Source organism: Canis lupus, chromosome 8 (assembly GCF_011100685.1).
Source record: "Canis lupus familiaris isolate Mischka breed German Shepherd chromosome 8, alternate assembly UU_Cfam_GSD_1.0, whole genome shotgun sequence".
Lineage (NCBI taxonomy): Eukaryota > Metazoa > Chordata > Mammalia > Carnivora > Canidae > Canis > Canis lupus.
This window is the reverse complement of record NC_049229.1, coordinates 33,143,565-33,156,053: the sequence shown is the minus strand read 5'-3', so window position 1 is coordinate 33,156,053 and position 12,489 is coordinate 33,143,565. Positions and strand designations below refer to the sequence as shown.

At 38.5% G+C, this 12,489-nt stretch overlaps 1 protein-coding gene and 1 non-coding gene across 3 annotated transcripts in view; one reads left to right on the top strand and one right to left on the bottom strand.

Annotated features, from left to right (window-relative positions):
* Positions 1-2,098: 2,098 nt before the first annotated feature.
* MIR8883 (microRNA mir-8883) lies at positions 2,099-2,243 on the bottom strand. Its single transcript, NR_128842.1, is given in 1 exon segment — positions 2,099-2,243. It is a non-coding gene; the product is annotated as a microRNA mir-8883 (primary transcript).
* A 156-nt stretch (positions 2,244-2,399) lies between these two features.
* Positions 2,400-12,489, top strand: part of EXOC5 (exocyst complex component 5) — a 59,119-nt gene continuing 49,029 nt past the window's right edge. The window contains exon 1 of one of the 2 annotated variants that reach the window (XM_038544805.1): positions 2,400-2,663. In XM_038544805.1, coding sequence (XP_038400733.1) covers positions 2,637-2,663 — 27 coding nt within the window. In that variant the 5' untranslated portion in view covers positions 2,400-2,636. The remainder of the gene's footprint in view (positions 2,664-12,489) is intronic. The other variant, XM_038544804.1, reaches the window with a different exon arrangement.

Here is a 12,489-nt window from a genome sequence, read left to right as displayed (position 1 = left end):
AAATGAAAATAAGATATCCTTTATAGCAATATTGACAAAAAATGGAATAAAGGTCAGGAAAGAATGGATATAGGAACCTTTGCTCACTGCTAATGAGAAGAGTATCGACTGGAGAAGCTATTCTCAAGAGCTAGTTATTTGGCAATATTTAGTTAAAATCAGCATAGATAGGGTATTTGGTGCATCACTATTCTGAAGGCTGAGTCGGAGGCAACCTGGCGTATCATCACCAGGGTAAAAGGAAAACAGGTAAAAACATGGAGAATGTAAACCATGGAATACAACAGAGCAATGGCCTAGATCTGCACCGTCCAAAAAAGGAGCCACACGTGACTATTTAAACAAATTAAAATTAAACAAGATTGAGTTCCTGTTATAATAGCCACATTTCAAAATCAAAATAGCTACAGGTGGCTAGTGGCTACAATTGTAAACAGCAAAGATTTGTAACATTTCTCATGTCCATCATTGCAGAAAATTCTATTGAACAGTGCTGCTCTGGATGAACACAAAGTAACATGGATGTTTCTTAAAAATAGTGCTGAGAAGTCTGGCAAATATAAGAAAAGAAAATGAAGTTTGTAGCACATACTTAATTGCGTAATTTGAAAAACGCACAGACACACAAATAAAGGGACAGCAACAAACAAAGAGTTACCTGTGAGGAGGAAGAGAAAGGCAAAAAGAAAAATACTCAAAGGACTCTGTAAGTACCTTGGATAAACCAATGGGGCTCCTGAACCATACTAAAAGATAGTATTAAATTCCTTCCTTGAGCTACAATAATAACAAAGTAAGCCAGGTATGCTGGGAGAAACGGTAAACTTTAATTCTGATAACCTCAGTAACAAAAAATGTTTAGGTTGTGAAGAGGAAATCTTCCATATCCACACTGTCAACCAGTTTCATTCAAAATCACACTCCTCTTTATCTGCCTTTATCTCAATACAGAGCTATCCCTCCTCCCTACAGAGCTTTAGTCAGGGAAGAATAAATATGTTGGCAAGAAAGAACTGTCAATAGCCACTAAGAATAAAAGGTGATACAGATTACAGAACTGCCACTTGCATTTCATAATGAGTTATAATTCTCATCCCAGAACAATTTTGAAAGAATTTGCGGCAAATTCTAAGAGTGGAGCCAGATCAGCAGCTTACACCATTCTAAGAAAAAGTGAATACGATTTAGTTTTTTGTACTTTTCTGATTTCCTTCAACAATAAGCAGTTTCAAAGTAACCCATCTGGAAGTTCCTAACAATGAAAACACAATACGAAAATGACGGGTCTTTCACTGCTCAGCAAAAATTTTCTGGAAGAATGAGCTAAAAAAAAAAAAAAGTCCTTGAATGATCTTTATTAACGAAAGTATAAAAATTTGAAACATGTTTAGTGCGCAGTAAGTTTCCTTCTCTTCCTTTGGTCATCTCTAACCTCCATTACTGAGCAGGTGGAGTTAATTAAAGGCGCCTGGGTGGCTCAGTCCATTACGGGTTTTGCCTTCCGCTCAGGTCATGATCCCAGCCGGGGTCCTGGGATCCAGACCCGCGACTTGGGGGCCTCTGCTCAGCAGAGCGCCTGATTCTCCCTCGCCCTCTGCCTGCCGCCTCCCCTGCTTGTGCTCGCGCTCTGTCAAATAAAGAAATAAAAAACATATATTTTTAAAAAGGTAGTAATACTAACACTGAAAAGCACACGATGCTTAGTATGTGTCAAACATCAACTCATTTAATTCTCACAACACTATCAAGTAGCAGTGCTAAGATCTCCGTGTAACAGATGAAAGAGGTTAGGTAACTTGCCCAAAGTGGCGGACAAAGACACCCCCGAAGCCACAGTGCATCAAACACCCATCCGATCCATCACCCCTGAGAATTCAAACTGCTTTTACCTGGAGAATCTGACGGTGCCGCCAAGTGGAGCTCCCGGCTCGTGGCTTATAAGCCACACTGCCCGCTGGGCCATGATAAGCCCCTAAAGCATCAACTCCTCTCCAAGGTGGCCACGGAGGAAAGGCGCAGGCCGGCTTTCTCAGACGGGCGCCTACCGGAAGATCCTAGGCTCACCCAAGCTGTGCCACCTTCTGGCCCGCCACAGACAGGCGGGGCTCAGCAGAGACGCAGGCTCGTTCAGGTGAAGTGACTCAAACCTCCGAGGCCCTCCTGTCAACACATGCCACAAAAGTCCTGTGAATCCTCACCCAGAATCTCCAGAGGCATTCCTCCTCAGCAACTCCGGTCCTTTCTTCCTCTAAGGCCCACTTCCGGGACGGTGGCCCGCAAGGGTCAGGGTTCCTCGCCCGCCCCCGCCACCAGTCTCTCTGCAGTTCGCCGGCTGCTGGATTCCCTCCTCGGCCCCTCCCGACAGCCAACAGGGCGCGCAGCTCCACTTCCGGCGTACGAGGCGGTGACAATGGGAGCGGCGCGGGCGGCGCCGGGAGGCAGCTGACAGGCGTCTGCGGCTTCGCTTCATGGCCGCCCTCCCGCCCCGCCTGGGCTCTGTGGGGAGTCGGGGAGCCCGCGGCGGCCCGGAGCCAGGGCTGACGAGCCGAGCGGGGACCTGTGCGCGGCGCCGCTGAGGCGCAGCATGTGAAGAGGAGACGGCTTCCAGCGCGAGGCGAGCTTCTCAGCCGGCCGGGATGGCTACGACGGCCGAGCTCTTCGAGGTGAGACCCTGCGGCTCTTCGGGGAGTGGCAGGCCCCGGGCGCGGGCAGCGAGGTGGGCGGGCGGAGGAGCGGCCGCGGCCCGGGGAGGAAAGGTGCGGCGGGCGGGGGGTGGGGTGGCGGCTCCGGTGGCGGCTCCGGTGGCGGCGCGGGCGGAGCGTGAAGTGGGGGAGGGGCGGCGGGGGGCACTCGGGTGGGGAGGTGGGCAGGGCGCCGAGGCTGGAGTCCGCGGGGAGGAGGGGGGCCTCGGAGGTTCAGGGGTTGGAAGGTGGACTCAGAATGAGAGAAGTGGGAAGGGCTGACTCAGGGCGCGGAGCGAGGAGCCGGCAGCCCCAGGTGGGGCGAGCCCCGGTCTCGTCGCTTGGATCTTCGCGCAATATTCTGAGGGGGCCACCTGAGACTGGGACGACTATTGAGTAATTAAAATCATTTTCTTGCTAAACGTGACAAGTGGCACTCAGGTGCCTGCCAGTTTCCCCTTACATTCAAATAAGCTGAAGTGTTTTGTTTTTTTTTTTTAGGACAATAAAGGCCTACTTCAGTCTTCAGACTGAAGGGGGAGGTGAAACTGGTTAATTAACATTTTTGTTCGGGTCTCCGGGAATTTAAATGCATTTTAAGACCCACGTCACTGCAAGCTATAAAGAATCCTTAGCGCCTGAGACAATGAGCATTCTAATGTGTTTTCCTTGAGCGTTTTTCACTCTCTCCAACTTAAAATTTAACTTAGCGAAATTCCATGTAAGACGAAGCTGTGGCGATTGAGATAAATAGAACAGGAAAATTCTGCTTGGACCACCAGACAATGAAATATGAAGGGTCTCTTTTTGTGAAAGAAATGAAAACAGAAACGTGAAGAAAAAGAAAGCAAAGGCCCTTTTTGTGTGTGCTTTTGTGTTTCAAATTGAGTAACAAAAAGGCTAAGTAATAATTGAGAAGAGTACGGTTGACAACTGAGAATTTCTCCACAAGTGAAAATTGGATTCTTTTTCTGCTTAAGAGTCAGCAGGTTTTTTGGCTTAAAATTTGAATGTCACGGTTTTTGCAACAATTGGGAACTTTTCATTTGTTACTTAGATTTTGGGTTCCTGTCAGTTCTTGGGTAGATAATGCTTTTTTGGGGAGGAATTTCATATACTATTGCTATAACAACTAATACATAATAATTTTTAAGTGAAGGATTATAATTACAAGAAAGAATTCGGAAATATTAATTGTATGTTCTCAGGTATGTTGGAGGTGTATTGTATTAGCTTGCCTAATTCCAAAATTGTGCCATCTGTTTATTGATTGATGCAGGAGCAGGGAGACATTCTTTTGTTAAAAGCTGTGACTGTGTGTTCCTGAGCAAGATACTAAGTAGTTCTATAGTTCCTTGTTTTATCTTTCACATCTTATAAAGGTAGAAACCGGTTTATGAAGTTGCAATCTTTAATTTACTAAATGAAATGTGTGGCCAGCTATTAATAGAAAACTATCATTTTCTTATATGGTTCCCAAGGCATTAACTTGTGACTTAATAAATCCTGCTTGACATTCCCCTTGTGTCTCCAAGCATATTATGTCTTTTTTTCTTTAATGTTTGGCCACGAGTCACCTAATTTAATTGAAAATATATATGATTTCTGCTCTCCTTACCCCTAGGATAAAAAGGAAGAGATAGAAAAATGCAAACAAATATATTTCTTGAGAAATATATATATACACACACACACACATATATATATTTGCTTTCTAGTGTTACACTATTTAGTGAAGTAGGTGAACCATATTAGGGTTTAACCTGAGTGACTCGTTATGTATAGCTGGAAATACTCACTTAACTGATCAGTGATGGCATAGGCATACTAGTCCTGTGGCCAAAGGGTTCATAGGGTAGCCTTAAACATGCTTATAGATCCTAATTCATGTGACCTTTTTTGTAGCTTCATCAAAATTAAAAGCATATTACAATAAAAGTTACAATTAAATGTAAATAGTTACAATTAAGAAATGTAATTATCTTTTCAGCCTACAGGACTATTCTTGGATAAGTTTTCATCCCTAAGTGAAAAGTTGGGTCTCTTTGCTTTAGAGTGAGGAGGAAAACAAAAAACATAACTTCATTCAGTCATCGCTGCCATTTCCTGTTGCTACTACCATAGGATCCAGATTGTAGGACATGTCAGGAAGTGTCTTTTTCTCTTCCCTTTTTTAGTCACAGCTGGAGAACTGTAGGAAACAGAGGTCAGGATGTACTCAGGATATTTTGTGTTTATACATCCTGATTTTAATGCACTGCTGAGTTGAATTCTGCTTTCATTTCCACATGGAAGAAGAGGTTAAATTAATACAAAATTATGCTTTGAGTCCATGAAGTTTCATAACTGTTAAATCTATTTCTTTAAAAATCTTATTGTTGAATCTATGAGACTTCCTTTTATAATGTAAACACACTCATACAACAAAATCAAACTCCAAGATATTTCTTCATTTGGCAGAAATGATTTAATAACAGATGATGCAGTTATTTTAATCGTATATATCCCGGAGATTGACCAGAATACCTTCAGAGTTTCAACCCTCGTTGACAAATTTTCTGAAAGTTTCTATCCCCCGTGTTTCTAAATTATTATCTCAGGGTGGACATTGTAAACAGGCATTCCTGTGTGGTTTAGATTATGTTCCTTACATATAAAATTATGTTCTCCGCATATAAAAAGTGGCTGGGGTAATAAATTCTTCTGTTGTCACAGATATTTGTCTCTTTACTGCACGACTAAGGACATTATACTTCTCTCTCACTTGATATTTTTCTCTCCTGTCATTCTTGAAGTCTTCTTTTTGGGCAGGCTGCCTTTATGGTAGAGTTCTTTGTTAACCAGGGTCAATTACCCATTCATTCAACAAATATTTGTTGAGTACCTATTAAGTTCAAAATAAGGTGCCAAGATTAATGAGGCTGCGTGTCTCAAAGGCATGCCATAGAATAAGTAATCCTATGAGATGTGCTACAAAAAAACCAATATGGTTTAGAGACTAAATAATTTTTGGAAGTGGGCATTGTTTGTTTTGTTAGAGAGTTAAAACATACCTTAGTATATTAAAGTTTCTGAGAAGTGTATTTCCCAAACTAGTTGACCATGAGACTTCTATTTTCAACTGCTTAATTTAGTGAATTCCATGGAACATATTTTGGACAATGTTGAGTTACATATAGAACCTGCCCTTATTATTAAATATGGGAAGAGTAAAGATACATAACTGTGTACACTTGAAATAAAATTATAGCACTTTATCTTTGACACTTTATATGAGTTGAGAGGATGGAAAAAATTATGTCTAGAAGTGGGAAGGATTAGGAGGTGGTATTTGAATGATATATAAAGGATCTTAAGATTTGAGTTAGTGCAAGTGGGTGGAGGGACTTTCTAATAAAGCAGACATTAAAATCTAAGACATAAAAGGAGGTAAGTATAGATCCTTGAAGCAAGGGAAGAGTTCCACTTTGGCTGGAGTACAACATGCATGAAGAAGAGGAATGGCATGAAAGGTAAATTGGGGTTTAATTGTGGAGGTCCTAAATACCAGGATTAGGAATTTGAGTATTTTCTTTCCTGTAATTATAGGCACTTTGATAATTGTATTTGAGGTCAGATAATTTGACTATGGTAACAATGGGTGTTTGGCTTCCAGATTAGAATTTAAATAGCCAAGAACACATTTTTGCACACAAATATATTTATATTTCTTAGATTTTCAAACTAAGTTACGGAAGTATTTAAACAGTTACTGAAAAAAAAGAGTGCTATTGTTCAATTAACTAGCTAAATATATATGAACAAACATGAAATCTACAAGTAAGGACCATCCTTTTACTTTCTAGTTTCTGAAAGGCTACTTGTTTTAGCCATATTAGCTGTTAGATAATTGTGTGTGGAACCTGGCTACCAATTAATTAATATTCATGTATTTGAGAAAATATGTTCATTCACCCAACATTTATTGAGTACTAGGATAGAAGTCATCTCGAGTACTGGAGTTAAAAGATGGATTAAGTTAAAAATCTGGTTGGAAGAAAGAAAGGAAAAGAACTCTGTTCTCTCAGCACTCTACCACTAGTCTCAGTACTTCATTTCTGACACCAAGGGTGTGGGGATTTTACCTACAACATTTCAGTTAAGTTTTCCAGCAGACACTGTCTGAGTGTTCTACAATTCAATTCAATTCTGACACTGTCTATCTGGAATTAGCATCAGATCCCACAAGTTAAGGGCTCAGTACAAGAAGTATACCCACACTTCAGATACCAGTTGCAGTCCAGGTTGTCACCTGTGCTTCTGACAAACTAGCTATAAGTTAGAGTTCTCATGACCCCTTCCTTAGGTTCAATAATTTGCTTGAACAGCTCACAAAACTCAGGCAGTTTACTAATTAGATTACTGGTTTATTTTAGTGGATATGACTCAGGAGCAACCAGATGGAAGAGATGTCAAGGGCAAAGTATGAAGGGAAAGAGTGTAGCACTTACAAGCCTTTCCTCAGTGCGTCACCCTCCCAGCATCTTGATCTATTCAGCAACCTGGAAGCTTTCTGAACCCCACGGGGTTCAGGGAATTTTTTTTTTTTTTTTATGGAGGCTTCGTCAAATAGAAATAATCAGTTATTAACTGAGTTAATCCAGGAGTAGAGGGACTTCTGATTATGCTTGATCTTTCTGGTGACCAGCCCCCATCCAGGAGCCTTGTTGCTTTAGTAGAACAAAGGACACTTTGATACCTAGGAAATTACGATATAGGAGCTCCATGTAAAATGTTCTATCAAACCACATCACTTAGGAAATTACAAGAGTTTTAGGAGTTCTGTGTCAGGAACCAGTGTCAAAGACCAAATAGTAGAATAAAAGATGTTCCTAGTACATTTATCACTTAGGAAAAAACAAAGGTTTTAGGAGTTGAGTACAAAGACTAAAATATATTTTTCTTAAAATATACATTTCTTACTATGGTTTCATAAGGAGATATATGTTAACAGATGATACAGTGTAATACGAGTACTGAAGCTCTTTGTGGGATAATTAGGAAAGTTTTCATAAAGTAATGACGTATAAATTGGTTATTGATGGATGAGTAGAAACTTTTCAAGCAGAAGGGTGTTCCAAGATAGAGACAGAAGTGACTAATTTTTAAGGTGAGGTGGTCAGGAAATACTGAGAAGAGATAGGGCCTTAAAAAAAAAAAAAAAAAAAAAGAAGAAGAGATAGGGCCTATGTAAGCATGTTGTAGGCATGTGGAGTGGTGGCTGAAAGCAAGGCATTGGGACCACAGAGATCGTCTGGGAGAATCTTTGAGAGACTTACAGTAATGCTTATGGGGGCTGACATGACTTTTTTTGGGGGGGAGGGAGGAGTGGAGAGGCAAATAATTTTAATGTTGCTATGATCTTCAGTGGGGAAGAGATTGTTAGTTGGGAAAATATGGGCATACCCTACCTGGCATAGTTCTTGTCATTTGGTAGGTAGTATAGAATTGTCTATTGATTGATTAATCTAGGCAGGTAAAATTCTGACCTAATTCAGTGGGAACAGAAAAGACAGGAAATTTGGGAAGACATTTTTAAGAAGGATCTAAAGAATTTGGTTACTGAGGAGTTAATTCCAAATTTATAAAGTTGGGAAAGTAGGTGGTGATTCAGTAACTATGACAGAGAAAATAGGAAGGACCCTTTCAGGGGAAAGAAATAATGTTTTCATGTTTTAAAAACTATATTTTAAATTTTTAGTAAGACATCCTGGTGATAAAGTTGAGAAGGCAGTTGGAAATATGAATTAGTAACTCAGGAAAAGACCACAGCTAAAGATAGAAATTATCATGGGAATTGTCATCCTTTGTGGGTGCAGTTTAAGACTGGGAATATGGATGACATCTCTTAAACTTTGTCCCTTACTATTTTGTAATCTTTGAGAAGTTACCTAACCTTTTTGTACCTACTTTTTATCTGTAAAATGGGGATAGTAACTACCTACCTTAAAGGGTTGCTTTGAAGATTAAATGAGTGGATAAAATTAAAACTGCTTAGGAGAATGCTATTAGAGTAGTAACTTTTTAAAGTTAATATTCATAAGTGGATTGAGAAGAGGACTAGATTGAGAATAGGTCAGGGAGAAAAAGCCTTCCAAGGAGACTATAGGAAATAATCCTGGAGGGAGGAGAGATTACAATTGGAGAGAATTACAAAAAGGCGCTATGGAAGGTTGTGTTTTTCCAGGATGACCACAGATCTGATATCCTCTAATGTGATACTGACACTCTTCCCATAAAGAGATAGGGTCCACGCTCCCTTCTTAAATTTAGGACTATAACTATTAAAAGTACAGCTTATGTGATTTCCAAGGTTAGGTCATAAAAGCGACATGCTTCACCTTTTGGTTCCCCCTCTTAGAATCCAGCACTATGCTCCATAGCCCATTGGGAGAATCAAGGCTTTCTGCTGACTGAACTCCCAGCCTAAATTAACATCAACTTGTTAGCTTGAAAGTAGGTCTTTTTGTTCCAAGTTGAACTGTTTCAGCAAATGTGACATGGAACAGAGAGGAGATTTCTACACATCCAAATAGCAGATTTGTAAACAAAGTAATCATCATTGTTATTTTAATCCACTAATGTATTGGAGTGGTTGTTATATAGCAGTAGATGATTGCAACAGGGGCTGATCAACTCCTTATCTACACCAATATTTAGTTGGCTTCTACCACTCTCAGAGTGGTGCAGGTAGAGCAAGATGCTTAAAGAGTAATGGGTTTACATTTAAGTATTTTGTGTTCTGAATTCTCTGGTCAAACCAACCTGGTAGTGAACTTTTGAAATGAACAAATCTTTAAGTTGAAGATTATTGACTGTGCATGTATAATTAGTGTAAAATACTGAGTCCCTGGTGTGCTCAGGAGTTGAGTGGTATGTAGTTTAAAAGTTTATGTATATTTTAAAAATGTGTGCTAACTTTTCTGATGCTACTTTCTTTCCTTACAATTGAAATATGAAAATAGTGTTAACAGAATGTAGTTAATTATATCATATATATACATTTTTGGTTACTAAGGATATAATTAATCAAAAAAGTGAATGATTCTGGGGTGCCTAGGTGGCTCAGTCAATTGAGTATCCAACTCTTGATTTCAACTTGGGGGTGGCAGGCTATGTGCTCAGCAGGAAGTCTGCTTGGGATTCTTGCCCCACCCCCCCAAACTCACGTTCTCTCTAACATGAATGAATTTTTAATAAAATTTTTTTTAAAGTAAACAATTCCTTGAATCCATTTGCTTAATTTTATCCCAGAGGTATTTATTAGATGTGTGTAAAAAAATTTTAATGTGTAAATTTGTAAATATATTTAATTTGATTTGAAATGCTAATGTAAGATTTTGTTAGATACTTTAGGTGATAATTTTCATGATCTTTTGTATAATTTTAAGAAAGAAAAATTTCTGATTAGAATACTGGTTTAATATTTTGACAAGACTTAAATGTCATTGCTTTAGCTACGTATAAAAATGAGATGAAGGGACTAGAGTAAGTTGTTATTTAATGACCATTGTAGCTGTAAAATTTTTTTTTAAGATTTTATTTATTTTAGAGCGGGAAAGAGAGTGTGAGTAGGTGGAGGAGCAGAGGGAGAGGAACAAGCCGACTCTGCCAGGCTGAGCACAGAGCCTGAAGTAGAGCTTGATCCCAAGACCCTGAGATGAGTCAGACGCTTAACCTACTGAGCCACCAAGGCACCCTAGTTGCCCCTGGGCAACTTTCAAACTAATTCTGTGATTCTCTTGACTGGTATAAATATCCAGTATTTTACTGTCAAATACTACTTTGCTGTCAGAAGTGAGATGTTCTAAAGAGATTTTTGCATGAGAGAATCTAAAATACTTCATAAAATTCTAAAATACCACCATTTAATCATCTTCAAAACAATCCTAATATGATTAATTGGTTAATTTTATGATAGTTTAAAGAGCTGGCATCCCCTTCAAGATTGAATGTTAAAATCGACTTTAAAAAAGTAAAACTATTCATCTCATAGTGTTGCAGGTGATTTTCAAACTTATTTTGCCAAGTTTACCTTAGTTGTATTTAAATGTCCTAATGTGCTTTATCTTCTTACCTTTCCACTTTGCCAGCCTGACACAAAATGAAAATATTTGTAGTGCTTTAAATACTCAGTAAATGTAATTCGTCTATTTAATCCCCCTTAAAGCACATAGTTTCATGAAAACCAAATCAAATGAGGTTAAAAAGGAGAGGCTAAATGTAATAAAACTCACTTAATTCCAGTGCCAAAATTGCATAAGTTTCGTATTTGGTTTTCATTAAAATTTTGAATTTTCCAGAATTGAGAATGCCAGGTCTTTATTTTTGGAGACGGGGTGGTGGTGGTAGTACTCCCTTTTTGGTTTTGGATATATGGATCAAGGCTTGATTTTCAAGATCCTCTGCAGGGGATTTGGTCATGGCCCCAACTAGCAAGTGTTTGACTTCTTATTGTGCTCAACATTATTTTGCTGACTACAGTTGGAAAGCAAGGGAAATGTATGACAGACACTGCCTTTGGTTTCAATTTAAGTGTGGAGTAAAACCTAACAAAAGTTATTATAAGACAATAAATGACAATAATATATTCTGTGTTGAGATTTGAATTTTTAAGCTTTGTAGGGGCTTAAGAGTGAAGAAATCAGTATAGGTCATGTAGGGAAGAAACTCATCAAGGAGGAAATAGGAATTGAGCTGGGCTTTGAGTAAATATATAAAGGTGCTCAGATTGTTAAAAGAGAAAGAGTATCCTTGTGGGATGAGTTACCTGGCTATAGGTAAAGAACCAGAAGTAGCATAGATGTGAAGAGAAGAGTCGGATAGGCTGATGGTAGTGTGGCTATTCATTTTGGGAGTAAAAAAAAAAAAAATGGATAGATAGTGTAAGATAAGAACCTTAAAGGATAGATGTAAGGTTATGAACTTGATAGTTTAGAAATTGCATAAGGAAGTTTCTGACTAAAAAGCAGTGTTTTAAAGATGAGTTTGGCAGTGGTATGCACAGTAAATTTAAGAAAAATACTTTAGGTAGTATTTGAACCTATGGGTTAGTTGGTTTAATAGGACACAAATACTTCTTTCTGAAATCCTCTGAGTCTTATTTTATTTTATTTTATTTTATTTTATTTTATTTTATTTTATTTTATTTTATGTAGGCTAGGGGAAAATACTAGTTTTATTGAGCTTATGGGTGGTTGTAACACATTTCATTGGATCTATTTTTGGGAAAGATGCCATAAGAAAATATAAAGGTTTAGTTTTCTCAAAGAGACAGTGTTAAATTAGGGATGTATGTTTCTGGTCAAGGGCTTAATGTCTTAACTTTTAATAGAAATGACCACAAACCCCATGTTTTCCTTACAATCAGTAGCATTTGTAAAAAAAAACAAAAAAAAACAAAAAAACAAAACCCAAAACGAAATCAGTTTAACAGACCAATACAATAATCAATTATGTAAAATTGAACTTAATATGGTATTTTAGTCTATAGTGCATATTTCTGAGGTTTTTGTTTTGTTGGAGCAATTTTTGCTTCTGATTACTATAGTAAAATAGAAGGTTAAGGATATAACTTTGTCAGGTTTGTGAAATTCTAAGATTTGAAGTAGAATTGTTCACAGGTATCTTTGAGAATCCTTTGGGGTGGCTTGGTCATTTGGAAGTCTTAAAATCTGTTAATTTGGCTATTTTTCTTATTGTAAATGCCTTTGCAGCAAGGGTAAGTTTTAGCAAATTATTGGGATTTATTTAGTTTTATAAGCAGAAA